We start from the raw sequence: 26,956 nt of genomic DNA, 5'->3' as shown, positions 1-26,956 counted from the left end.
AATGAAAAACCACATTATACAAGCATTTCTAAAAACTATACATGTATATAAAAACTGAATTAATGTCGATTTTTATTTTCAGTCTGAATTTAGGAAGCTGAGCAGTTTTTGTATAAATACTAACTGAATATATTTTTCTAAAAAAGGTGCACAGCACTCCATTACATTTATTCAGCAACAGAACAGCCAATCCAGAAAAACAAAAACGAGATGAACCAATCAGAGGTCAGAAAGGCCTAAACCAGTCAGGTCCAGTTTTTTTTTTCTCTTAATAGTAAAAGAAATTATTTTTTGTGTTTTGTTTAGTTGAATACAGAATAAAAACCTCCACATGTCTGAATCCTTAAAGTCACAGTAACAACTTTACAATACATCTAAATTATTAAGGCTAACTGATCTACTTTAGGCTTTTCATGAAACAAAATACATCAGGATAAAAACGCACAAATGTTTCTTCATTTTCCAGATTTTTCTTTCTTTTCCATTGGAGCCGATAACTTGATGCTTCATTAGAGAATAAAAACCAAGAGTGTCTGAAATGTTTTACAACAAACCTGAAGGAAAAAACTGCATCCATGTCAGCCAGGAGATTAGAGCATCGCAGGAACCACAGAAACTAAAATGAATGAAAACCTGTAACCCTTTCCTGTTTTAGCCACAAATACATTCTGTATCATAATCGCGTAGAAATGATCGACTGATTCATGTTTGACCATAAAATTTTTTTTTCAAAAAGAGAGCGATCCATAGTGCAAAAGTCTGCAGGAATCTGAAGGTGGAGATATTTCTGGTTCTTCTTCAGGCACTGGGTTGTGACGACTGCAGTGGCGCCGCAGTGGCTCCTCAGACTTCCTGTCGGCCCGTTTGGGTTAGAACCCGGTGGAGTGGACGCTGGGGATCGGGTAGAACTTTGAGATGCGGCTCTGGGTGGACGGGTTAAGGCACTCGGACTCGCCGCTCATCTTGAAGAACACTTCCTGTTCCTGCAGTTTTCTGGCGAACTCCTCCTCCAACGCCTGCAAACAAACATCAGTTAGCATGGAAACAAACAAGGTCATAGAAAGTGTTTTTTCAGACTGTATGAAGCAGAGTAGCACTGTAATGCTTGATGAGGTTTATTCTACATATACTGAGGATCATATTAAAACCCTTTGGCACCATCTAGTGGTCAGAGTTTAACACATGCCTAATTCAGTTGATCATTTTGTTGCTAAAATGTAGGGCTGAGACGATTAATAGGCTTAATCATAACTAACTGATAATAATTTAAGGAGCAATAAATTAACTGTGAATTGGAATAAACACTCATAAAAAGCCAGAGCAATAATTAAGCCACAAGTGTATAAAAATATATACATTTTGCATCTAAGATTAAAAGAAAAAAATCAGTGTAAACATGTTTTACCCAAAACTCCTCAGTGGCAGTTTTAGCTTTACCTTTACAAAAATATCCATTTATCACCGTTTGCTATGCAATTCTTAATAGTTTTATCAACAGGTGGTCCCTGCACTGTGTTGATGTCAAGTTGAGCAGAAAGAGCCGAGCTTTTCACATGTTGATGTTGTTAGTCGCAGCCCAACTAAATGTAAAGTGATCTTACTCTGAAATCCACTTGAGAAAAGAGAATATGATTTGATCTAACTAAATTAATAAAATGATTTAGTCATCTGTGCGGGCGGTTTACCTTCTTCCTGGGCCGGAGCTTCTCCCTCCACTCCTTCAGCTCCACGCTGTGCTCCTCGTCCAGCTCCTTCAGCTTCTGGGTCTCATGTTCGATGAGGAGGTGACACTTCTCATTCTGAAACATAAACAGCCCTTCAGCTCACTCTGCTATGAAAACCCAACTTTACCATGGCTAAAGCAGTTTTCACAGTGAAGACCTGCAGCTGCTGCAGTTCACGGATGTTGGCGTCACATTGGAGCTGCAGGTCTCTCATCTGGTTGTCGTGTTTCTGCTGCTGGTGGAGCCGCTCGTTCTTCTGCCTCTTCTCCTCCTGAGCAGCAAACTGGGAACAGAGACAATGATGAGGCCGGCTGGATTCATTCAGAGCTTCTCTCTGACCGAGGCGCCGTCCCACCTGCTTGACCTTGTCCCTCTCCTGCTCAGGGGTGATGAGCGCCGTGGTGATGCGGAGGCTCTTCTTGAACATGGCCATGCGCGTCTTGGCCTCGCTGCGTTGGATTTTGGGCAGCCGGGCTCGCTCCTGCGTCTGTTTGTTCTTCAGCTCCTCGATGAGACGCTGGTTGTAGCGCTGCATCTGCTCCATCTCCTGCAGGTACAAAGCAGCTGCTGGGAAAGTTCTCAGAACCACAAGATGGATTTTACTTTGATATTTTGGATCAGAACAGCGAGTTGCTTCAAATTTGTGAATCATTTCCATCTGCATGCTGATGAACTAACTGGCTGACTGACTGAGGAAGCCACACACTCCAGCTGATGTCCAGCAGCTCCAGCTGTGTTTTCATACCTTCTCATGTCTCTTCAGCAGCTGGTGTCTCTGCATGAAGTACTGATCTTTCAGCTGCTGTTTGAACAGCTGGTGTTTCTCCTGCAGGTGGCGCTCTTCCATTTCCCACATTGCAGCTTCTCGTGCTGCGAGCAGAAACAAGAAAAGACTACAAACATGAGGCAGACTTCTATTAAACTGTTTAAATAAGAAACGTTTGCAGCCGTCTTAAGCTAATTTTATAAAGATCTCAGTTTATGACCTTTGAACCCTGTCACTTTCAGTTCCAGTTAAAGCTGTTCAGAATGACCGGGCCAAACCTGCTTTTCTGAGCAGCGACTCATTCATGCTGCGTTCCAGTAACCTGGGAACGCCGAGCTGGTTTGACGTCAGAACCAAAAGTTCTGGTTAAGACGTTAGAATTTCAACATGGCGATGCCCATCAACATCATTTTATAATTTACTTTCCTTTGACTAACACCACTCTTAACTTGTTCAGTTTCGTGGCAGGCGCTGCGTGTAGCATTGATTTAATCCGACTCTTATGTCTGTGTCTCGTGTCTCCACCACGTCTTGCTATTGTTGATTTGAGAAGCAGCCATTTTGAAACATGAAGTCGTCCTTATAATTCACACTGGGGGTATTCGAAGTCACTCCCAGTTTCTCAGTGGGAAGTCCGATTTGAGTGGGCTTTCCAGTGGATTTTTCTGACTGGTAAGTTGGAATTTTCCAGTTCAGAGTCCTGAATATAACTGGAACGCAGCATTAGAGCTGGATCAGGACTGGGGGACTCAACATGATGATCAGCTGCAGCTGATTTCATAAAGAATATGTGACTCAGAGTCACTATCTACTAATTACAGTCAACTTTATACACAAAAATTTGAAGAACCAAAAATTATTTTATTTAATTAGCTGAAAAATAGAAGAATGTCCCCCATTAGTTGGGGTTGGTCTCTGTGGAAGTGAATAAAAACCATGTGAAACTGCAGATTTAAGTCTCTATGAAATGAAAGCATTTCTTCTTTAACTGATTCTGGATCACCAAGGATCCAGAATCCTTATGTTAGTGTGGGATCTATTTATTTTCTATGACTTCATCGTTAACATCAGTTCTCAGCTAGCAGTGCTATCTGGTGGTGACATATTTAACATGTGGACTTTTCCGTTAAAGCTGAACCCGGGTTCACCTCTGAGCAGCTGCTGCTTGTGGTTCAGGCAGTCTCTCTCTACGGTGGCCAGCTCATGCTTGTGCTGCTGGATTATTTTCTTCAGCGCGCTGTCCAGCTCCTGCTGCTGCTTCTGGAGGAACTCCTGTTCCTGGATTCAGAAGAACACAAATGGTTTTTGAATAAAAGTTAACATCAACGAGCAGGTCAGGCCGTCTGAGGTCAGATAAACGTGTCACTTCCAGGCTCACAGCCAAACTGTCAGCCTAAGAACGGCTTGAGCTGCTAAACCAGACAGAAACACCTGCTGTTAATGAGCTCTTCACCTGTCGGCCATGTTATTTTGGGCTCAGTAACACTGAAGGAGTGTGACGTTAACACAGTCAAACGACCCAGACACTAAAAAACAGCCAGAGATGAAGAAACAGCTGATAGAAACTCTGAACCAATAGGAGTCTGTTTTATAACTTTCATCTTCATTTGTATCGCCCCTGAAGGCAACAAGCTACTGGGAAACTCAATGATCTCATCCACAACACTCTTCGGGGTAATTTATTTTTTATTTTAAATGCTTTTTTGGTAAAGCCCCTCGACACAACATTTATTGTAAATTGTAGCTGTAGAATTGAACTGAATGAACATGAGAACAAACTGCTAACATGAGGCCAAATGTTGCTTCTGCTACTAATTATAATGAAGGATTGAGGGAGGAATTAAGACAAAATCATTTGAATGTTTTTATTTTTTCTTAAATATGTATTCCAGAGTAACTTTTACTGATAAAAACAGACCAAACGTCACAGTTTCCTCTGACATGCTGAACGGCAGCGCTACTCCATGGACGATTCAAACCACTCAATCCTGACATCAGCCACTCACTGAGAACCACACTCCACTTCCCCCCCCACACCCAGACACCGAGCGCTCCGGCTGGTGGAAGTGGTTTCATCAAACAGCTTCAAACATCAGAACAAAGACGGCTCTATGATTTAATATAATGAACATTTTCTAGCGTCAGAGAGGGTTGAAACTCAAAAATTCTCTTTAAGACATTTCATTGTGTCACATGCTGTGGAGAAAGTCCTGCTTCCTGTTTTCTGTGAGGCAGGCATGAACAACAGAGGGAGCTGAAATGAGGCAGAGCTGTGGACAGTTTAATATTTAACTGAACCTGGAGGGACAGAAGCTGCAGAACCTCTGGAGGACAGATGAGGGCGCCGTTTGTCTCAGCGGAAACATTTTGAACTCTTGAAGGGCAGAATGTGACAGAGGAGGTGAAAGTAGTGGACTGCTGGGACTCACCTCTTTCTTGCGGTTCTTCAGCATGTTCTGGCACTTTGACAGCTCCTTGTCCTGCTCAGCTTTGATGCGCTTGGCCTCGTCTCGCAGCCGGTTGGTGTGCTCCTGCTCCAGCCTCTCGATGGTCTGCTTCTGCTGCCGCTCCAGGTTCTCCACCTCCTGGTCATACTGACGCTTCTTACTCTGTCCAACACAAACCGCTTCGTCACTCAACCATCTTCATTCATCAGTGAGACTTTCTGAGACGCTGAAGCTCAGAGGGTTTGGAGGAAACATTGTGATGTTGAGAAAAAACTGTAAAATTGCGACAGGAAAGCAAAGTTTGGAGATTTTCCTTAATATGGAGGACAAACAGATTCTAAGCTAAACGTGTGTTGGTGTTTACAGCTCACTCATTGATGAGGAATTTTACTGTCCTTCGCTGTGATTGGTCAATGATGGTGACTAAATGACTTTTGTAAACGCTCACAGATTCTATTGGCTCTGACAGTTTGATGGACGCATCAATCATCTGAATCAACCAATGAGCTCCTGAGAAACTGTGTTGCTTACACAGTTTTCAGAAAACTGAAAGCCCTGAGGCTCAGAGACGCATCGTTTAGCGATACGTTGACTCTTCTTTTGTTGCAAGGCTTGTCTGGACTTTTATCAACCTAAACCTTGTAGTTCCTGAGATGTACTCAATTTATTTTGGATTGTTGTTTTTAGAGAAGATGTTTCAAAAAGAGGCTGGGAGTTTAAGAGGTTAGTGCTGCTGTTGTGACTAAAAAAAACCAATATTTACAGAAACATATAAATATTTTTTTCACCCTTTCAACACATTGAAAAAACACAACTACATTGGTGCAGTTAACAAATCTAAATTCTGCACTGCATCACTATCATTGTTACATGACCAAATAAATATCACATTTTCAACAGATCTTATTAACCAGGTAGAAAGATTAGATTTTATGTAATTTTCTCAGATTGTGGGCTGTTTGTTGTGAACCCAAAGGAGAAAAACATTAGCACTTTTTGCTTACATGGCAAGTCATACCATCATAATAATATTCACCAATGTAATTGAATTTTGAGGGTCTTACTTGTTTTGGTGTTGAATAACAAAAAAAAAAAAGACAGAATGTGATTATCTCTCCTTTAATCTGCAGACGATCTCTGGTATATTTTTCTACAGCAGATCGATCTGAAAGCTCATTTCTTAAAGAGAACAACTGCTGACACAAAACACTCGGTTCTTTATTTCAGAACAAAACTCTGCCAGGTTTTTTTATTTTTCATCTTGATTAGCGACTGTCAAACAAAGTCGCCGAGCGGCTGAATAGGGGAATCCTTGTTGACGCGCCAGCTGATCAAAATGCAATCCAGGATGCATTTAGATGATTTATTTTTGTCAATATTCAAGCAAAGCAAAGTCCAAGCAGCATAAAAAACGGATCCGTACGATTAAACAGTGATTAGAGACAAAAACATACTAACTTAAGGCGGTCAGCATCACCCACTCACTAAAGTCACCCAGGTGAGCAACAGGTGATCTATAATCACTAACAACACCACGTGATCTCGCGCTACGCCTGCCCACAACAATCTCATATTGATAAGATGATAAACTCAGTTTTACTGCAGCTCAGCTCTGAGTGCTGGATCCTCCAATTTCTGAGTGGACTGTCCCACTGTTCACATTAAATGGTCCAACTTTATTATTATATTTTTTTAAAGAAAAACTGTTAGGAGAGAAGTTGTTTTAAATAGTCAGGAGACTTGATTGAGTGATGCTCCTTTGAGCAGCAGCTTCCACACAGAATGTGACTGAGCTGCAGTTTGCAGGGAGGCAGTGAAGTTCAGCGGTTTTTAGCTGAGATGATAATGGTGATAACAGAAACGTCTGTAGCTACGGTGACCAGGTTCAGGAAGTTCACAGCGTCATGTGAGCAGGGGAAACGGCTCCCTGTGCTTATCTCTAAACAGAAACTACAGCTGCTGGAACTGATCCGGTTTGAAAACAAGGCTGAAATGTTGTGAAGATGGAGGGAAACAGACATGGCAGACTCACAGTGGTCTCCTGCTCAAAGCGTCTGTAGATCTGCTCCTTCTGCTGCTGCAGCTTGTTGCTGAGCTGCTGCTGGGCTCTCTGCTCCTCCTTCTGCAGGAGACGCAGCTCCCTCAGCTCCTGCCGCCTGCAACAGGAGAAACAGTAAAGTCAGACAAAATTCCCAGTTTAACTCATTTTCATATTATTTGCATAAAAAATGTTTGGTTTGAATGAAGTGACATGAGCACCTGAGGAATCTCATCTCCTCGTTCTTGGTGTCGTTGTCAGTGACGATCTTTGATGTTGTGACGCTCACTTCCACCCCGTCCACCATGAACTTACGAGTTTTCTTCAGCGTTTTCTTCTGCCGCTTGGAGTCCTGAGGAAAACAGCAAGCAGGTTAAAAAGGAAGAGGTTTTGCTGTGGCTTTATATGTGCGTTTCTGAGGCTCACCTGTATAGAAACAGAACCGGGCTCCTTTGTTTTGGACAAGAAGCTGGAAATGGACAGATTAAGGTCTACTGAGCTGTTGTCTGCAGCCGAACCCCTTCCTGAGTCAGAATCTCGCTCCTTTTCGTCTTTGGCTTTATCCGGAACCTTCTTCTCCTCTTCAGCGTTCGTTCTGTGTTTTTCTACAGGCTGCTCTCCGTTTTCCTTCTTCAGGACTTTCTGCTCTGGCTCAGGCAGAGTTAGAGTCACCTTGAGGTGTTTGTATCGATCTTCCTCTTCTTCCTGAGCTGGAGTGTTAGCTTCTGGTGCAGCAGGTGAGTTAGTCTCCTCGGGTGGCCCAGGAACCTCGGCTGTGTCCACTTCCTTTTCATCCTCCACGTCCATCTCCAGCTGCTGCAGCTCCTTGGACGGCGTGTCTGGTTCGGCCTCTGACCCTGGTGAAGTAGCATCAGACACAGCCTCTGGAACATTCTGCTCTGATGGTTTCTCTTCAGGTTCTTCGGGAACTGGAGTGTTTGGAGCTTCCTGTGGTTGCTCCTGTGTAGCAGGCGCAGCAGGTTCCTCTGTGGAGACGGTTTCCACTACATGGTTGGAGTCGGGAAGCTTGGCTGGGGAAGGAAGTGGTAAGATCGGTTCCATCTTCTCAGGGACTGATTCCAAGGGCGACAGAGGGATCTTTTCGTCCTCAGAGCTGGCGACGCTGGCATCAGATGGAGCCCGTTTGTGGCCCTGGAGGAACCATGCAGAAATTAGAACTGTCATATCAATGCAGAGTCAGCAGAAAGCAAAAAGTAACAGCTTCAGAACTCAAAAGAACATGCTAAGCCTGGCTAAAGCACTGCTGGTCAAAACATTCTCTCCAAACAACTGGAGCTCATGCTGTCTTCAACGTTATTTAACCTCCTTTCCGCAGGTTTCACCAACTGCACCATTATGAATGCACCTACACAGAAATGTGCAAACTTCGTCCAGCCAACTGGCGAAAAACGAACACTTACACATGACAGAAGCAAAAAGAGCTGGCTATCAAAGCTATGTTAGCAGCAAGTTAGCAGTAGCATCAAGCATCTGCATTTGCCTAACAGAAAAGTTTTGAGAAAAAAAAGAGAAAATGAGATTAAATAGTGACAAAATGTAAGACATACATGCCAGCTTAGTTTTTAGATTGAATTTTAACCATTTTAAGAACCTTTATTTTAGACATTTGAAGAATGAGCAGATACCACGCTGTCAGATGTTACCATCTTTAACTTGTTTGAAGATTTATAAATGAGTCAGGAAAATGTGATGTAGATTTAGAAATAGACACAGAAATACCTCTGCTGCTGCAGTTTCTGGTATAGAAAGTTAAAACAGATGTGGTCTGCAGAGAAACAATTTTGTGTAAAATCTGTGTTGGTGTGGACGGATCGTCAATGTCTGCAATTTATTATTTTGACCCATTTTCTTCTAGACTCAGTTTCTTGTTTTCAAACTGCTGAATCCTGATTGTACAATTTCACTCATAAAGAGTAAGTTTAAACGTTCATGACTTTAATGTGACGCCAGCTTGGTACTGTGTTCCAGTCAATATGGGTTTTATGTGGCCCTGAGGAGCTGCAGTCATGATAAACAATGGAGAGATCAACGCTCAAAGTGACCAAACAGGAAGGATGTTTATGCAGAAACAGAACCAGAGTAATTAGTGTTTGTAGTGGCAGCATTCTCACGTCCTGCACTTTCTTGGCTTTTGAGGATGAAAACAATGACTGTGCTCTTTCATTTTCCATCAAGCAGAAATGCCTTGCCCATAAATCATGATCTGAATAACAATGCTCTTTCTGCCATTTTCAAATCTCAACAAATGCTGAACTTGAGTCTTTTTGGACTCCTGTAGGTTTTTAATTTCTGTTTCAAACAGAAGCATACCTCTTTACAGGGGTGGGCAATCCTGGTCCTCGAGGGCCGGTGACCTGAAACCCTTAAATATCTCCCTGGTCCAACACACTTGAATCCAATAACTGAATCACCTCCTAAATGCACTCAAGTTCTCCAGAGTCCTGCTAATGATCTCATCATTTGACTCAGGTGTGTTGAAGTAGAGAACCGTCTAGAAGCTGCAGGAGACCGGCCCTACTGTGTAGCAAGCTCACAAATGTTTATATTACCCAACCCGGGTTTTGTTTTGATCATAAAGAGAAGATATTTGGTGGTATTTTGAGATATAAACTGTTTGATCTCCCTGTCTTCATATTGAATATGAGACTTTAGCTGTTTCTATTATGGTCAAAAACAACAGATCTTACAGTCACCAGAGATATTTAGCATTTTCTTTTTAATACATTTAAAATACTCTTGAGTTATGAGTGCAAAATATCAAATATTAACCACTCTTTTTTTTCCACATCATAAATCTCCAGTAAATTAGACTTTAATGTAAATATCTACTCACCAGATGTGCCTCAGGTTCTTCCTCCTCCTCTTCCTCTTTGTGTTCTTCGATCTCCTCTGTGACCTCAGCCTTCGCCTCGGCTATCAGCTCCCTCAGCGGCCGGCTGTCAGTCACAGTCGAGACGAACGAATGCTGCACACAAGACAAGACCAAAGGTTGCTGGTAGACAAGACCAAAGTTTTTGATTGAGAATTTAACTGGAGACGGAAACGTAAAAAAGAACTGCAGGATATGGAAACCAAACTCAAAGTCTCAGTCAATGATCAGCTGCTGGGTCAACAGCTACCAGTAAACACTCAAACAATTAGAAGAATATGAAGATGATCAAGATGTCCCAACAAAAAACCCATGACAGAAAAAAAAAAAACATGATGAGAAGAGACTATGATTTGCTTAAGAAAAAGTTAAAAGCAAAATGGAGCAACATTTTTGTCTGACGACCCCAAACACTAAATTCAAACCAGCGCAATGCTGAAGTGAAGCAGGTTGACATCTAGGTCTGTGCTGATAAACTGGCCCAGATTTTCTTAATTTTAAGATTTCGGTTGATATTTCCAAGTGAAACTGATCTTGTCTTCCTCTGCAAAGGTCTGAAAATCAGCCACTGTCCTCTTTTGCTCCGTTATAGAAGGTTGACAACCAATACGTCTGCCTATGCGATGGTCTGACCATGAGTAGTTATTAGCAACCCCACTGTTGCTAACTTCATTGCTATATTTAACAACTTTTCTGACAAAAAAAAATTTGTATTGGCAGGGGAGGTTTTTTCAGCCAGAAACTGCAATAATTGCACCTCCAATAACTTTGACTCTGACATTTTTGCCCTGGGCTGGAAACCCAGTTCAGGGGTAGCAGAAGCTAATTGACTCCATGCAGTACAGATGTGAAGCCGTTTTTAGAAACAGCGGCTTTACGACCAAATCTCAGTGCAGTGATTCACTAGAAGGTCAAATCATCAAGCAGTAAATATTTCACTCTGAGCATCTGCAAAGAGAAATTCATACGCCACTATTACTAATATTTTTTCTTTACTTTCTGTAAATTAATAACAAATCTGATGATTTCTATTTCAACCTTCTGATTTGTGAGCATGTAAATAAAAACTACTATTCTATTTTCAGCTTCATTTACTTTCAAGCTGAAAGCTGTTCGAGCTGAAAGCTGTTCGAGCAGAGGCGTGACTCTCCTCTTAACTGAGCCCAGTTAGAGACACAAACTTCTCAAAGTTTAAGACTCTTTGATAACACCTCAAACACATTATGCAAGACCAGCTGAGTGTTCAACACTAACCTTAACCATCATCTTCCGACACAGCAAAAGCATTTCAGTCCATCAGCAACATTTAAACAGTCTCACCTTCTTCGGTTTAGAAATCTGCTGCATGTATTCTATGGCAGGCCTGATGATGTGAATCTTCTTAGATATCAGAACCTTCATTGGCGGCAGACTCCTGTTTTGTATTTTTAAGCCCATTGCGTCGTCTGTTGCAGTACTATTGTTTTCCCGGTGTGTATGAGGTAAAATGCGTCCGGCTGGCCTGCCTGTCTGCCCACTGAGTGAATGAGTAGCTCTGGTTTAGCACCTTAAACCCCATGGAAAAAGCAAAGCCTGCTCTGCTGACGTCAGCGCCAGCAGAGGGATGAGTGTCAGTCCTACTGGGACAGACGGCTCAGAGCGGTCAGGGCAGCTCAACAGATGTCGCACTGGGTTCTGATAGCAGGTGATGCATGGATGGAGGTGGGGGAGGAAGTGGCTTAGAAGTGTTCAGGTGTTGGGGATAATCACACATTGAGAGATTTAGTTTTGGACAGACGGTACCTGAAGAAGCTGCGCTGCGGTCCATCTGCTGTCCAGGTTCTTGTCCAGGCAACGTTTCAGGAAGTCGCTGAACTCTGGAGACCTGAGCAGAAAAAACCCAAACATTCAGTCAGTCGTTCACTCAGCCCTCAAACAGAAACACGGCAACTCACCAGCGCGACGGCTGCATCAGTGTGGGCGGGTCGGACTTTGCGATCTTCAGTAGGACTCTCATGGGGTTCATCTCGTGGTTGGGGGGCTCGACCTGCGCCAGCTCGATTAAGGTGACTCCCAGGGACCAGATGTCGGCCTTGTAGTCGTATGGACGGTCCTTGGAGGTCTCACACATCACCACCTCGGGGGCCATCCTGAAAACATTCATCCAACCTTCAGCTTTCAAGTTTTAACACATTAAAATGTGTGCTGGGCTTTTTTCTTTACTTACATGAGGATAACTAGTTTATTCCCATGTATAAATGAAGATATTTACAAGAAAACAACTATAGTGAATTATTCTCCTTAGTCCTATAATGTGCTATATTGATTATTTTGGTTTTCCATTTGAAGTGAATGAATATTTTTATATTATAGTATAACTCATTAGTTTTGATCTATAGCCTCCATTTTGTAATTTTTTATTTTTGTGGTTACTTTTATTTTTAATTTGCTATGTGATTTATGTGTGCTGAAAATTATTAGTCGTTTATGTTGAAGGTCTTTCTTCCTTTTATTTGGATCTCTATTAGTTTTAGTTCTCCGCTTCTACTGTAACTGAGGTCCAATCTAACCTTGTGGATTCACTGAGGTAGTCAGGATAGTAATGTATGGGGTATCCTACTCTACAGTTAATAGGATAGAGGAGAATATTTATTGTCATTCTAACAACAAAACATTATACAACAAAATGTAGGTGCGATTCTACAGATAAAAACAATTATAAATAATTACTTATACAGCATTTATCCCTTGATAAAGAGCTAACTGAAAACTGACCCAATTAACCACTTCGCAGCTGATAGATAAAAACTGGTTCTAATCTTTAAGGGACATCCATTCCTTGTAGAGCTGCTTCTGTCTTCTTGGCACCAAGTAAAGTCTGTTTCCAGTTGGACTCGGTCAGGGCTGCTCTCTGACCACGAGTCCTGTTTATGATGTTCATGGATATGATGGAGGTGGTAGAAAGGAGGGAGTCTGTGTTATGTCACTGAGAATCTCAGGTCAGCCCAAGATCCCTGAGATGGGTAGCTCCTATCAAGCCTCTCCTCAGCGGACATGTCGCCTGCTCTCAGAGTGGAGGAGTTTAGTCATGAGCAGCGTCAGGAAAACATGCATCAACGTTTGGAGCAGAATAACTGTGATTCTGCAGCCCTGTAAACATCTTGGAAGAACTGGAAAGTCATGAAGAGATGAGGAGCTGTCCAGCTGTGGTCAGCGTTCTATTTGATAATTGTTTTTTTGGCCTAACTGGTATGAAACTCTGAAAGCTGCTCAGAGTTGATGGGAAGATGAAACTAAATACATAACAGACATGGCAGAGAACCTGCTGGAGGCTGCAAATAATTTGTAGCTATAACTGGACAAAGAATTGACTAAAGCAGGCACAGAAAACTTATTACATCTATATTGCAAAACAAAAATACATTTATAAAAACCCTAAAACGTATGATTTTTCTTCCTCACAACTATGGACAACTTTCAATCACATAGAAGCCTAATGGAATACTCTGAAGTTCATGAAAAAGCTCATAAATGTGTTTGTGCAGTTCTGTATTTTCTGGGAAGTTTATTTTTTATAAAATGTTGCATTAAAATAGAGGAATTATTCCTCCACTTACCAGTAAGGCGTTCCAATGAAAGAATCTCTCCGCTGAAGCGTCTTTGTGTTTTTGGCCGACACACCAAAATCAGCTGAAAGCCACAAAACCCACAAATGAGTCAGAATAACTGAATCAGGAGACTTTGGGTCATGTGAAAGCAACAGTCTGATTTTTCTGCAGGCAGATACCGGGACACCTCTGAGTGTGTTATGTCATGGACAAAATCTCTGCTGTGTATTATTTCACCATGAGTCATGCCACTCTGAATAAACCTGCATTACTGCAACTTCTGTGGTCAGCAGCACATTCTTATTATTACATAGTATGAATTTTAGATTTCTCTTTGGTTGATTCGTTATTTATTTGGTAAGAGTCTGTCAGTATTTCTTATCCTGGTAATATTTGCTCAGTCTGCTTTGATGAAGTAGATTTTCTAGATTCTGACAGAGCCATGAAAAAGTTGATTCTTTTAACTCAGTATTTAAAGAATCAATTATCATCTATTATTACTGACAGAAAGTCTTCAGTTTGTATGCAAAGAGCACTAAGCTGGACAGGCCAACATTCTTTCTTCTATTTAGTCCAGATGCTTGAAATGAACCACCAGAAAGGCGTCACATGACATACAATGGGTCTGAATTACCAAGGCTAAAATAATGAGTTAAAAACACTTAGGTGAAATTACCTAACACTTTGTTTTAAAAATGAAATAATTAAGTGATCATTTGAGGAAAACATCACAACATCATTCCAGGTATCTGAAATGGTAAATATTTGCAGTATCTGTTGGCGGAGGTTGGATTCACGTGAAGAACAGAGCCTTTGTTGAGAACATGGGACGTCATGGCGCTGTCACCAGCTGGCTCTTACCCAGCTTCACGTCTCCGTCCAGAGTGAGGAGGATGTTGCCGGCCTTCAAGTCTCTGTGGATGATTTTGTTTTCGTGGAGGTAGACGAGAGCCTGCAGGGTCTGCTTACACACCACCCGGATCTGCGGCTCGGTCAGGGGTCTCTCCAGTTCTGCACAGAAGAGGGACGGTTGCCATGAGCATATGCTTTAAATCAGCTCAGCATGGCACGCTGATGTAGCCTAATTATAGGTGGCGATACGGCCTGAGCCACAATTAAAATCTTGCAGAAAGCAAGGAAGAAAGCGACCATGTGGGTGGTCCGCTGAGGCCCTTTTTCACTTTCGCTGCCGGTTTGAGCCGTTTCCCTGTTGGTGAAACAACCTGTGATGAAAAGTGGAACTGCTGACTCACCGAGCATGACGGCATCCACTGCCCCTCCTGCACAGAACTCTATGAGGATCTGCCAACGACAGGAGAAAACACAGGACCAGCTTTAGCTTCCGAACATGTACTTTACTTCAATTAAAACACACATGAAGCTCATTGAAGATTTGACATTTCACCTACTTTAGCAGCTTTTTGTGTACCAGAATATTAATTCTGCAAGTGACCTCTCCAGTTTTTTCAGAATGGTTGTTGAAGTTGTTTCTTACATGTGAAAGATTTTACTTTGCAAATTTTTTGTCAGAAAGAAAATAAATAATTATTTAAATTCAAACCAAAAGTATTCTAATTATCCTAAAGTTAAATTAAACTCATGTCATCGAAGATCCTTCAAAAGGACTGTTTGGGCAGCAACAACAGTTGGGTAATGTATCTGTTATGAACGTTTATAAAATGTAATATTTAGCCAGTTGGACTGAGTCTCAGTTTGGACATGAATGATGTCCAACAGCCAGAGTGGTGGAAATACAGATGAGAAAAAGAGGAAAGACGACAATAGGCAGATATGGAAACTGATATAATCACAATATCTACCAGTATCATCAGTGCAAGATCTTTGAATACTGTGCAGCCCTTACCGTAACAATAACTCTCAAATACAGACAACAATACCTGCAACATTCACAAGAAGAGCTAAGATCAGTGCTGATTAATTATTTACAGGTCAGGAATTGCAGATTTTTTCCCCAATACTGTGCAGCTCTGATTGAAACTGCAGGATTGTAGGCTTCAGAGTATCACTTGGAAAAATGAGCTTCAATGACTCAGAAAGCAGCTGAACCATAAGACAGAATGGTTTCAAACAGAAATATTAACTTTTTCCTAGAACCTTCTGGAGCTAAAAATACAAAAACAAACAAACTAATAACTTGGCTGAAACAATGTGGGAACGAACCACCACCCAGCATTCATGAATGAAACGGTCTTACAGGCATTCAGAGGCTTCAGTGTGGCGGCTGACGTAAGAGGATTGAGGCTTTCCACACTGCCAGACCTCAGGCCTTCTGCTGCTGATAGGATTACAGTTTGTATGAACGGAGAGCCTTCTGCAGCATCTGGAGTCTCTACTGAGCAGCATAACATTCACACAGCCTCCAGCCCACAATGAGATTGAGAAATATTGGCCGAGTGTTACTATCTGAATGAAAGAGAAGTTACACTTCTGCAAAATTTGAAACCTTTTGTGGTTTACACGTCTGCCGCAGCATTTGATATGGTCAGCCAGCTTTTAAATAGAAAGTGACAAACCCCAACGACAACAAGGAAAAGCTGCAGTGGAATTCCTGAGATCACTTGAGATTTTCAGGACCGCTCCACTTCCAACAACAAAGCCGCTCCAGGCCACACGCTGCCCCCGTCTTAGAGCGCTCCTGGCTGCTTCTGCTGTTCCTCTGTTGTTTTAGAGGCTCTGTGTGGCACAATGGCCGCCAGAGGCTTTTCAGTGTGACAGCATGAACAGAGGAACCACAGGCCAGGGCTGCAGCTTCCTCCCCATTTGTTTATTTGACACATTCACACTGAACTCCATTTAGAACTGTGCATCACTTGTTTTCCAAGCCATTCATGTGACACAAAGAGGGCGAATGTGGTTGAAGGTGATTTCACCTGAAATGTTGTGGCGAAAAGCAGCGACTGGGATGACAGAGATGTAGCAGTGAGGAAACGCAGCGCAGTAACAGCCGTGAAGCGGCCGCCTCTGGGATTTTCACAGAATAAAGTCTTTCATCAGGAGAAGGAAACGTCCTACAGTCTGTCTCCTCTTTGCATGAACAGGTGCAACATGAGGAAGAAAAGGAGAAAACTCTACCTCCATCAGAATGAGCTTATTGTTTGGAGGACAATGGGGAGGAAAAGGGCAGAGCGCTCAACACAGCACCGAAATGAAACACCAGCTGATCATGAGAGTTAACAACGTTCAGAATGCCTTTTCAGATGTTTGTGTGCTGACGCACACGAGCGCCATGGTGATGTTTCTGTGTCATCTCCTGTTCAGTATATCTGCCCTTTGACCCTTCACACTCAGATTATTTGCATGATAGGAAAAAGAAAGCTCTGAGTTACTGCAGCCAAGTCAGCTAACCTCTCAGGCTGGATATTAACATAAACTTTAAGAGATGCAAGTTAAACAGACATGAAATGAATCAAACTCATGTTTTAAAGGAACGAGTAAGAAAATGAAAAACAATAGTCTCATGTTCGGAGCAAACAGATTATGAACTGGTATGATGATTAACAGCTCCCAAAGCTGCTTGTTGCTTCAGCTCATGTGAACTTTAACCACATTTTATCCAACAATGCAGCAGTAAAAGAAGGAATTTTGCAATAATTTTTTTTCATCCAATGATGCAACGTAAAGGCAGAGAGAAGGGATGAATGTTTGTGCAACACAAACTATCCAATTATTCATTTGACATATAAATGACAATTAATTTAACTGGAAAAAGCTGTGAAGATACTGAACTGATTCTCTTCCACCCAAATGAACCAATAAGTAAGTTTGAAGCAGATGTCCGTGCAGACAGAGCCCAGAGCCTCGCCGCTAGCTACTCCTCCACTGTTCAGCTCTGAACGGATCCACAGAGGAACATGAAGCTGCTGCTTCCCTCCTCTTGATGCACATTGCTGGACAGCTGGCTGAAAGAAGCTTCCTCGACCTTTCCTTCACACATAGAAAAAAGAATTCCAGCTTTTCTGGAAATGAGACAGTTATAACTTGAAACTAGGAGAGCCAAAGCTATGCCTTTCATCTAGGAAGGAAAACTCTGGTTGGGAGTTTAAACTGGTAGTTGGTGGTTCAGTGACATGCTCACCACCAGCACATTTAGCTCTGTCACAAACAAAGACGACCTACAATGAAAATAGAGCAGCGTCTGAAATGTTCTGCATAAACGGGGCCGTTTGATGGCTTCCATGTCTGCTCCCACAGCAGTCTCCTTTTCCTCATCCTCCTCTTTGTCTTTCAGATTCATAATAAAACAGTGACATCCCAAAACTGTTGTCGTTTTTTTTTATTTTGTTCTCTGTTTGACCTTTCTGACAGTTTTTACACAGTCCACCATCTTCTAAATATGTATTCTCCAAACACCAGTCTTTATGCTTCCTTGGAGATTGAAACCTTTTCTCCAGCAAGCCTCACTGATTAGTGGTTTTCTTATGGCAGTTCAGTCCCAACTCCTCGACTTCCCTTCATATTGTGCCCTGACTGTCACTATTACACTATTCTAAGTTCTACTGTTATCCTTCTTTCATTTCATAAAGCTACAACTTTCTTGCTATATTTAACAACATTTCAGACAAAAACATTGGTATCAGCCAAAATCAATTAATTTAACTGGAAAAAGCTGTGAAGATACAGAGAAGTAATCAGTAATGCTACTTTACCGATTTTTCAAAAATCGGTAATCACCGATTAGACAGAAAACTGCAATTGGTGCATGCCTGTTTAAAGCCATTTTAATATTTCTGAATTCCTTTTTAAGCATGGGGTTATGGTTCTACTCTTTCCCTCCAGCTTGGACAGTTCTCAACCCGGTTTGAGTCGTTTCTGCCTCCGCTTGATGGCAGTGATCCAACTCTTCTTAAACAGATTGACATCTTTTCCTCAGCCACAGGGTGTGTCTTTCTACATGCTTGTGTAAGAAATGAGAAGCTACTCATTGCGTCATGTTAAAGAACTCGTTGCAGCTGAAAGATAATTTCCTGCAGTAATTATTATTATAGGAGGCTTGGGTCTCTTTGCTTAGGTAAATCCAGGTGGCAACGTTTTTGGCCAGCCAGCAAAGTTCCCTTTCCTGCAGCAGAATGCTTTCATTTGGCCATGAGCATGTTGACAACAAACCAAATCCTAGTAATGCAGCTTGTCAGATTTTTTACTTTTCTAACAAACTTGAGGTGAAATAACATCTTTCTTCTTTGGATGAAAGAAGCATTACTCATATTTACTTTACAAATCCTTCACTCAAAAAGCCAAACTAATCTTTTTGGAGTATTTTCCTTCCCATTGCTGAGGTTTTGGATAAGAGGAAATGGTGCTGAACCAGATACTCACCCACAGCTTGCTCTCGTAGTAGAAAGCGTCCAGCAGTTTGACGATGTTCTGATGATCGCAGGAGGCCAGGATGTCGATCTCCACCATGTAGTCCTCCAGCTCCTCCTCTGTCTTCGTATCGATGACTTTGGCAGCGGCGAGGACGCCCGTCTGCTTGTTCTGAGCCTAGGGGTAAAAACGCACCAATTCAATCATTCTTCATATCTTCATACAAGCTTCAAACAAGTTATCCAGAAAACACACAGATGCCAGAACCATCTGAGCCAGTAAGACTGAAACAACAGGGTTAAATCCCTCACTATGCGTGGTGTTGAAGTGGAAATTCCTTCGGACTGTTTTGGCTCCTTCGCAGACAGGATGTACTCAATGAATTTGCCGCTGCGATATGGGATGCAGCCACTTCCTGCTGATTCACAGCTCCACAGTGAGCTATGAACAGCATTTAAAACTTAATAAACTCCCATCGCTTCTGCAGCTTACAGTGTGAGCTTCACTGTGAAGCAGACAGAGGCATGGAGTTAGAACGGCAGAGTTGAATATTTCTGGATAATTATATAATCTGCAGGCTCCTCTCATCTGACTGCAGCTGGAAATATGAGCCATCATATTGCCATGTTCTCCAAATATTGCACTGCTCTAACTTTAAATGCCTCTTTACTGTCCTTTGGAAAGACTTTTTATTAAAAATTACATAAATGAATATTGTAATTAATTAATTATTAAAACTTACTCCAAATAAATAAAAAATTATGAATATTAAAAACTGATATTTTTTTATTGTGGATGTTATTTTAGCAGTTTTATTTATTTGTTTAATAATGCTACTTTGCAGTCTGAGGATCTTTTATTCCATATTCTCACATTCTTAAATGGGCCAGGTTTGGCCACAAAATGAAACACTGTTACACATTTAAATAATAATTAAATAATAAATGCTTAAATAAGTACAACTTTTTGACAAGCTTGTATAATCTATTTAAACCATATCTGTCACTGAACTCATTATTTTATGCCACTTTTATAACAAGACAAAACAGCTACCTGAATAAATCACATCTAAATCACATCTAAACATATAATCAAGAAAAATCATGTGAATCTTATAATTCCATCGTTTTATTTAAGAATACAAAAGGTTATTAAGTCTTGAATGTTAAATGCTGTCACTGAAGAATGTCCAACTGCTTAAAAGCATTGCAATAAAAGCATTGCACCAATCTCGTGAAAAATAGATCTGGGATATCAGCCAAAACCACAAAGTTCCACTTTCTACTGGATAACAAAAACCAGCAGATGTTTTTATAAACATCTGAGGTAATAGGATATTTTGCAAGTGTTATGAACTTGTATTTTTCACGCTGATGTAATATTTAGCCACTTTGGCAGAGTTTCACAGCAGCCGGTTCTCACACCGAACACAAATGGATTCGCCTGAAATGTTAAAAGTCGCAGAGAGACGAAGTAAGAGAGGAAACAAGAAAACTGGCATTGATTGCAAGATTTTTTAATGTCACGCTACACAATCGAGTTCAGTTTAGGATTCAAAAAATGCTTTCTATTTAAGGAAACCCAGTAGGTTGCAGCATTCACTTCTCCTGAACAAGTCATGAAAATATACATGAACTTGATTTGTGTCTTTGCAGCAAACCCTCATGCAGAGCATACATGTTGCGACAGTAGAGAGGAAAACTCTCCTGTAACAGGAAGAAATTTCCAGCAGAACCAGAGCCTGGCTCAGCGTGAACAGCCATCCACCTTAACTGACCGGAGGGTGGAGAAGACAATGATGGTCATCAAAACTAACAAATACAAATCTCTTCATTTTCTAGTTTAGATGTTTCTAGTTATTGGCTTCTGTGCATATTCTTCATTCAGAAAATGAATGGATGTCATATTCTGCTTGTTTCCCTCAAAGTAGTTCCATAATTTCGAGCATGACGCCACCCTCAGTCTGAGTTTACTTGAGGAACATACCTCATTCTGACCGCAGAGTAATTGGATTTTCTTTGTGGAGTTGATGATATGTTGCCCTGATAGGCTAAATGTTAGCACTGAGCTCATCATGAGTCTGCCCAGTGATTATTTTCAGTGCAAGTAGCAGATGATGCAGGAAGAAAATGGCATAAATTAAACCTTTTGTTGATATTTGATACTAGATCAACAGTTTACCCTGGTACTTAGTTTATCCTGGTACTTAGATAATAAAGTGGAACAAATAAAGAAATACAAACGGATATACTCAAAAAAACTCATCGTTTGCTCAAGCCTTCTGCAATGCCTCTAGAGACGTGTGTGCTTATGTGGGCAGTCATTTTAGTTTGATTAAATTATTTCTCTAAAATGACCAAAATAGAACCATGATGAGTTCTACCTGGGTTTGACTGAATTCACAGAAAAGTTTTGTTAGCAGCTTTAAATTATAAAATAAAGGTGGGCATTTTAAAATAAAAACATTTTCATCAAAGAAAAGTGCAGGAGTCGAGGGGAAACCAACCTTGAAAACTTTGCCGAAGGCTCCATCTCCCAGTTCTCCCACTATTTCCCAAACCTCCTCCGGGTTTTCATCCCTGCGCACATGTTCGTACTGCTTCTTCTTCTTCTCCACTCCGAGTTTAAATATCTTACGGAAATTAAAAAACGACATAATGTCTCCTGCTTGAAAGTTCATGAAGGAGTAAGACAGAATTGCAGGTTTACAGCAGGTTAATGTTGTCCCATTGGGAGTACAGCAGCAGCCTTCTTACAGTCCAGATCCAGACCTTAGCTTAGCCTTTGACACCAGTCTGCCAGTCTGCCAGCGGCTAGTCCACTCATAATAGAAGCACTTTGTACACATACAATAATAACCACTAAAATCTCAACTGTTTTGCAGCAAGTAAAACGTGTCTGATCTTTTCTTCTTCTTTTTTAAAGAAGTAACTGTTTCTAGGAATCTCGTCGTTGTTCCAACTGGCCCGACAACAGTCTGTCCGTGGGTTCCTTTCTTCAATAAAAAACACACAAAAGACAACAAAAAACAAGTACAGTTCAAATCCTCACGCTGTTCCCGACAAAGTCCCTCCCTACAGTCCAAAAGGACACCAATGAACGCAGTTTATCCGAGGTTTAGTGTTCGTAAAAACGGTTGAAACGGTCATCTTTTCCGGAGCGGGTCGGGCTGCTCGGTGCCTCGTAGCGGATTTAATGACCGAGCGCGTTCACGCACACCACGGCGCGTGCCCGCGTTTCTTTTCTTCTTGAGCTGTGACAGTTACTGGTTAACGGTTGGTGAATGAGGGTGCTAACCTAGCTTTCTGCTGCCCTCATCTGACCGGGGTAACCAACAGAGACACAACAGCTGCTTAAACTGCTCCCCCTGCCGCCTTCTCAACTAAAGCGACGATCTGCAGGCGCTTTATTATTAGTTACAGGACGGAAACAACCGAAGTCTTTTTGTTTCAGTCAAACTACGTCTACCATGATGCATTGCGGCAAAATACAATATATCGCAATATATGTATATTTATATATATATATACAAAATAGATAGAATAGGAACTTACAAATAAGTTCCAATCAAGAATATTTAGACTGACAGATTATTTTTAAGTTTCAGTGAATGGGTCATATGACAACAGACAACGCCAGCGATTGACGCTTACGTCACAGTTACGGCCATATTGTGAGTGACATATTGATCAACCCTAAATGAAAAAATAAAAATGGTGCATAGAGTCTAAAATCAAAAACTTAATTATGCAAATATTTTACTTATATGGAATCATCTTCTCTATCAAAGTAAAAAAATAATAAATAGAATCTATGCATAATATGAGAAGTATAATTCATAAAGAATGAACAAGAAAACACTTAAAAGTCGGTTTTGATGCTTGTTTTAGTATATGACAATTATACATTACTCCAAATTCTTATTATATGCATTAGTATTAATGACTAATTATTAAGAAAAAAACATTTATTAAGCTTAATTATCAAAATAACATTTATATCAGTTGTCTATTGAATAAATAGAACATCGTGAGTTTCACAACCTATACCTTACATATTATTTTCTATCAGCAATAACAGTGTACAACTTCCGTTATCATATAAGTAAGTAGTTAACATATAGAAAACTGACAACTGACTATTTTTATTAATCTAAGCTTCAGTTTGGTGCCTTTTCAGAGGAAGTCGTAAGACTTTATTTTAAGCACGGGTTTATTTTATTTTTTTTAGTTACATTTTGATCCCCAAAATGCATCAGGAGGTATCATTTAAAATGTAAAACGTTCCATCAGAATCAGATGAAACGTTTCCAACATGGATCGTCCTGGGTTCGAATGTGCCACTCACAATATGGCGGACACGTACCGTTCCTGCTGGGGAACTACACACGTAACTTTCGTGAGCGCTAGCTTGCTAGTGAGACGCCAACTGAACTTGCAGCAACAGAAGAAAGAAAAGGGGGATTTAGGAAAACATCTGGTTTTGTTTCCAGGATGAAATGCAGGCAGCTGCGATGGATCCCGCCGAGGAGCCGCCGTCCATGCTGTGGGGAATGGACCCCATCTTCTCCGCCTTCGCTCGGCTGTTTGTCAGGGACATCTTGCAGATGACAGAGTCCATACAGGTTCCAGGTAACAACAGCTTGCATGGCAGCTGCGGTTTGTTTTGAGGAAATTCTTGATGATCGCATTCAGACTGAATAACCTTGATTTAATTATCTGTAAACGAGTGAATTTAGTTTCTGTTTACTGTCTGTAGGCATTTATTTCTACAACTTACATCCCATCTACAAAGTGGACGTTCTTGGGACAGTGGTTTACAAAAGGGAGAGAGACGACTTCTTCTGTTATGGAGGTACTGATGATCTCATTGTGGATTATCACAATATTTGTGTTTAAAACATCTTAATATTTTCCAGTCATATATTTTGTAGCATATTCTCTCAGCTAATGCTGCTATTCTGTCATTGTCTGGATAGTGGATGATGGTACTGGAGTTATAAACTGTCTGTGCTGGAAAAGTAATTTATTGAAAGAAGAAGAGGATCCCAGTAAATGTAGGTCTCAGTGAGTTGAATATCAAAAATATTGACACTCAAATTTTAACCACTTTAATTTAGAGATTCGTCCTAAAAACACATATTTTTATTAAAGTTTACAGAAAATTTTTTGTTTATTTTACGTAAGCTGGGATGAAACACAGTGATGCAGCTGAAGGCGAGTTCGATCTGGTCGCAGAGCTTAGAAAACTCCGACAGAAACAACGCAAACGCTGCCACCTGGAGATCGGAGAGCTGATCCGGGTTCGAGGGCCTGTGAAGACGTCGAGGCAACAGAGAGAAATCACGGCTTCCACCTACTGTGAGAACACTCTTTAGGCCAAACATGCTTTTTAAAATATTTGTTTCATTTAATTAAAATTAAATATCACCTCACATAATCTCCACTCATTAAATATTTAAATGCACAATTGAATAAAAAGTTTAATCAAAGACCATAAATCATGTGACTCATACAGCAATAATCTTCAGTCAGAAGCCTCTTCAGTGTTGCCACACTGACTGCTACCAGAGATCTGTCTTGCCTACAGGATCACCATCCCCAGCGACTCTTTTTGAACACAAATTATAACAATTAATTTTCCTCTGGGATAAATACATTGTGTTTGAAATTAATTGAAGTCCTCCTCTAGCATCCGACTCAAAATCCAACATGGCTGCCTCTCATTTTCTTTATCGCTGTCAGTTTTTAACAGCAGGTCATTTACACACAGAGGTAAAACATCTTATTTGAAGCCCTTTATTGCAGAAAGATCCATTTATTTTGCTGATAATAATTTGCCAACAAAGAACAAATCCTGCTGGTTTTCAGATGCAGCTGGAATATGGAGTATCTCTTCTGTTCCTTCTTCTGATTGGAAACCACCTTTCCACTTTTAACAATGATCTCTGTGTTGGCTTAATCTGTGTGTGTGTTTTCCAGAAGAGCTGCAAAGGTTTTTGATGTAAACGAATGACATTTGATTTCGCTTGAGGAGTGTACAGTATGTTACAGCATGCTTGTGTCTGCATGTTTTGGCAGATAAGGTGGAAGACCCAATGATGGCGGCCCAGATAGCCTGGATGATGGAGGTCCCTCAGCTCTACAGGCTGTTTTACGACAAGCGCTTCCAGCTCAACGCAGCAGGGTACGGAGATCCGTCTCTGAGAGCAGATTAGGACAATCTCAGAACCCTGAAGATATCTAGATTACAAAACCTCTGAACATGATACTGTGGGAGGGGCAGTGGGTGGCCATCAGCAAATTATTCACAAAAACTGATATTCTTCCTTTAGTTTGTTCTCCTGTAAACCTGAAAACATTTTATTGCTTGCAGAGACTCTGAAGAAACTTCCCTTAGCAAAGCGACAAACATCATTAAAGACTTTCTGAAGCAGAAGTTGGTGGCAAAGTTCAGACCGTACGACGTCCAGGATCTGCTGGAGCCTCTGATCTCCAGCCGGCTAAAAACTCGGTCTGCAGAGCAGGTGAGGAAGACCGGAAAGGGAATTGGTTCCGTCTCGAGCATCGTTTACTACATAGACAGAATAACTCTAAAAATGTGTAAGTATAAGTCTTGGTACTTTTCAAAGAAAATTAGGGTACTGATTTCTGACTTTAGGGTCGATGGGCGTCTGGGAGCAAACGCTTTAATGACAGTGATGTGAGAGGAACTAACCTTCTGGAAGAAGAAGCCAGATTTAGGTGATTAAAGTCAGAAATCTGAAAAAAGTCAAAATCTTGAAATTAAAGTCACAGTTTTGAGATTAAAGTCAAAATTCTGGGACTAAAATTAGAATCTGGGAAGAAAAATAGAATCCTGAGATTAAAGTCAAAATTCAAAGGTCAAAGTTGAAAAAAGGTCAGAATTCCAAGATTAACATCAGTAATCTGGGGGAAAAAAGTCAGAACTTTTTCTTTTTCAGAAACCATAATCCTCTTCCGTCTCTTTAAATAATTATAATATTAAAAACTAAAGTTTCTTTAATATTTTTGCTAATTTCATTTTTCTGCCTAAATATTTGATCAATCATCTGATCTGCAGAATCAATTCCTCTTAAATGATTGTTATATTCAGCCTTAAAGCACCATAAGCATCAGTATCTGTGTGCAGGAGGCTGTTGCTGGTCCGTCTGGCTACCAGCAGCTCACCCAGCTCCTAAAGGAGGTTCTGCAGGTCCTGCAGGACGAAGGCACCGTGTACCGCAAGGTCAAGTCCCAGGATGAAGTGTATCACGTAAGAACGCAGTGGAACCGGTCCTTCAGTCGGGTTACTGTTTCCTGGATGCTTGAAGAGTTTTCTCCTCACCAGGTGACCATACAAGACAAAGATCTGCTCATAGCGGTGAAAGATATCATCAGGGAGGATTCAAAGAGAGAAAAGTGTGAGTAGACTTCAACCTGTTCTTGATTAAATTCTTCTATTTGCTGGTTTTACTGGACGTTTTGTTGGTTCTGTGTGTGTTGGTGTGTCAGCCGTCCTGTCTCTGTGCACACAGCAGAGAGGGGCTGCCACGTCCTGCACATCCTGTCGGCGGTCAGGCAGCGCTACAGCCTCAATGTGAGCAAGGCGGCCCTGGAGCTCGTCCTGCAGACGCTGGAGTGTGACAGCGAAATCGTCAGCACCAGTGAGCCACTACATCGCCTTCTGACAGCCGCGGCCTGGAACTCAAACTCAACGTGTCATCAGCACTCCTCGGTTCATCATGACTGGTTTAGATGGTTTAAAGATAAATAAAGGATAAACAGATGGCAGGATCAGCTTGTTCTGATGGCCTGAGCTGAAAAACTCTCCTGGGTTTCTGTTGAGCCCCATTTCTTTGGAACTATCAGCAGTATGAGCAGCCTTTTTTTATTATATTTTATTTAATTCTCACGTCTCTTTTGAAAAAAAAAGCTGCCAAGAAACAAATCTATCTCAGAGGCACCCATCCTCTTCCTCCTCTCGTCCATCTGTTCCTTTTTTTAAGCTGTCACAGGGAAAAGACAGGAACATAGAAGCTTATTGTCGCTAGCATCAACCCGATGCGCCGGCAGGTTGATGAACCACCTGCAGCCGCCGTCTCTCCAGTGGTTATTCGCTGTCTGACATTAACTCCTCCTCACATCATGGTGGAGGAATTTTGGATTTTCTTTTATAACTC

The 26,956-nt window shown here is 41.2% G+C and overlaps 2 protein-coding genes across 2 annotated transcripts; one reads left to right on the top strand and one right to left on the bottom strand.

Annotated features, from left to right (window-relative positions):
• Positions 1-3: 3 nt before the first annotated feature.
• Positions 4-21,566, bottom strand: LOC129354029 (serine/threonine-protein kinase 10-like). The gene is made up of 18 exons (XM_055023513.1): positions 21,281-21,566; positions 18,787-18,951; positions 14,706-14,754; positions 14,314-14,463; positions 13,462-13,534; positions 11,800-11,994; positions 11,648-11,729; positions 9,830-9,961; positions 7,402-8,127; positions 7,197-7,327; positions 6,970-7,093; positions 4,920-5,099; positions 3,639-3,768; positions 2,470-2,594; positions 2,080-2,271; positions 1,882-2,007; positions 1,686-1,799; positions 4-1,016 (listed from the first exon to the last, which is right to left on the bottom strand). The coding sequence occupies exons 1-18, from the start codon at positions 21,452-21,454 to the stop codon at positions 870-872; spliced, it is 3,015 nt and encodes a 1,004-aa protein (XP_054879488.1). The 5' UTR covers positions 21,455-21,566; the 3' UTR covers positions 4-869.
• A 1,612-nt stretch (positions 21,567-23,178) lies between these two features.
• Positions 23,179-26,649, top strand: LOC129354034 (CST complex subunit STN1-like). The gene is given in 10 exon segments (XM_055023518.1): positions 23,179-23,405; positions 23,533-23,628; positions 23,753-23,830; positions 23,961-24,134; positions 24,855-24,960; positions 25,150-25,300; positions 25,927-26,049; positions 26,125-26,197; positions 26,312-26,441; positions 26,443-26,649. Coding segments are annotated over 10 exon segments (1,086 nt in total). The 5' UTR covers positions 23,179-23,272; the 3' UTR covers positions 26,465-26,649.
• Positions 26,650-26,956: the final 307 nt, after the last annotated feature.

The sequence above is a fragment of the Poeciliopsis prolifica genome, unplaced genomic scaffold (assembly GCF_027474105.1).
Source record: "Poeciliopsis prolifica strain line A6 unplaced genomic scaffold, Auburn_PproV2 SCAFFOLD102, whole genome shotgun sequence".
Classification (NCBI taxonomy): domain Eukaryota; kingdom Metazoa; phylum Chordata; class Actinopteri; order Cyprinodontiformes; family Poeciliidae; genus Poeciliopsis; species Poeciliopsis prolifica.
Note: the sequence above shows the minus strand (reverse complement) of the source record. Positions and strands in the feature narration are given on the sequence as shown.

Coding starts and splice junctions, on each gene's coding strand:
- LOC129354029 (XM_055023513.1), bottom strand. CDS start 21,454: ATGAACTTTCAAGCAGGAGACATTATGTCGTTTTTTAATTTCCGTAAG. Junction 7,094..7,196: donor GAGGAGATGAGATTCCTCAG/GTGCTCATGTCA, acceptor CTCCTGTTGCAG/GCGGCAGGAGCTGAGGGAGC. Junction 1,800..1,881: donor GTGAACTGCAGCAGCTGCAG/GTCTTCACTGTG, acceptor TTTATGTTTCAG/AATGAGAAGTGTCACCTCCT.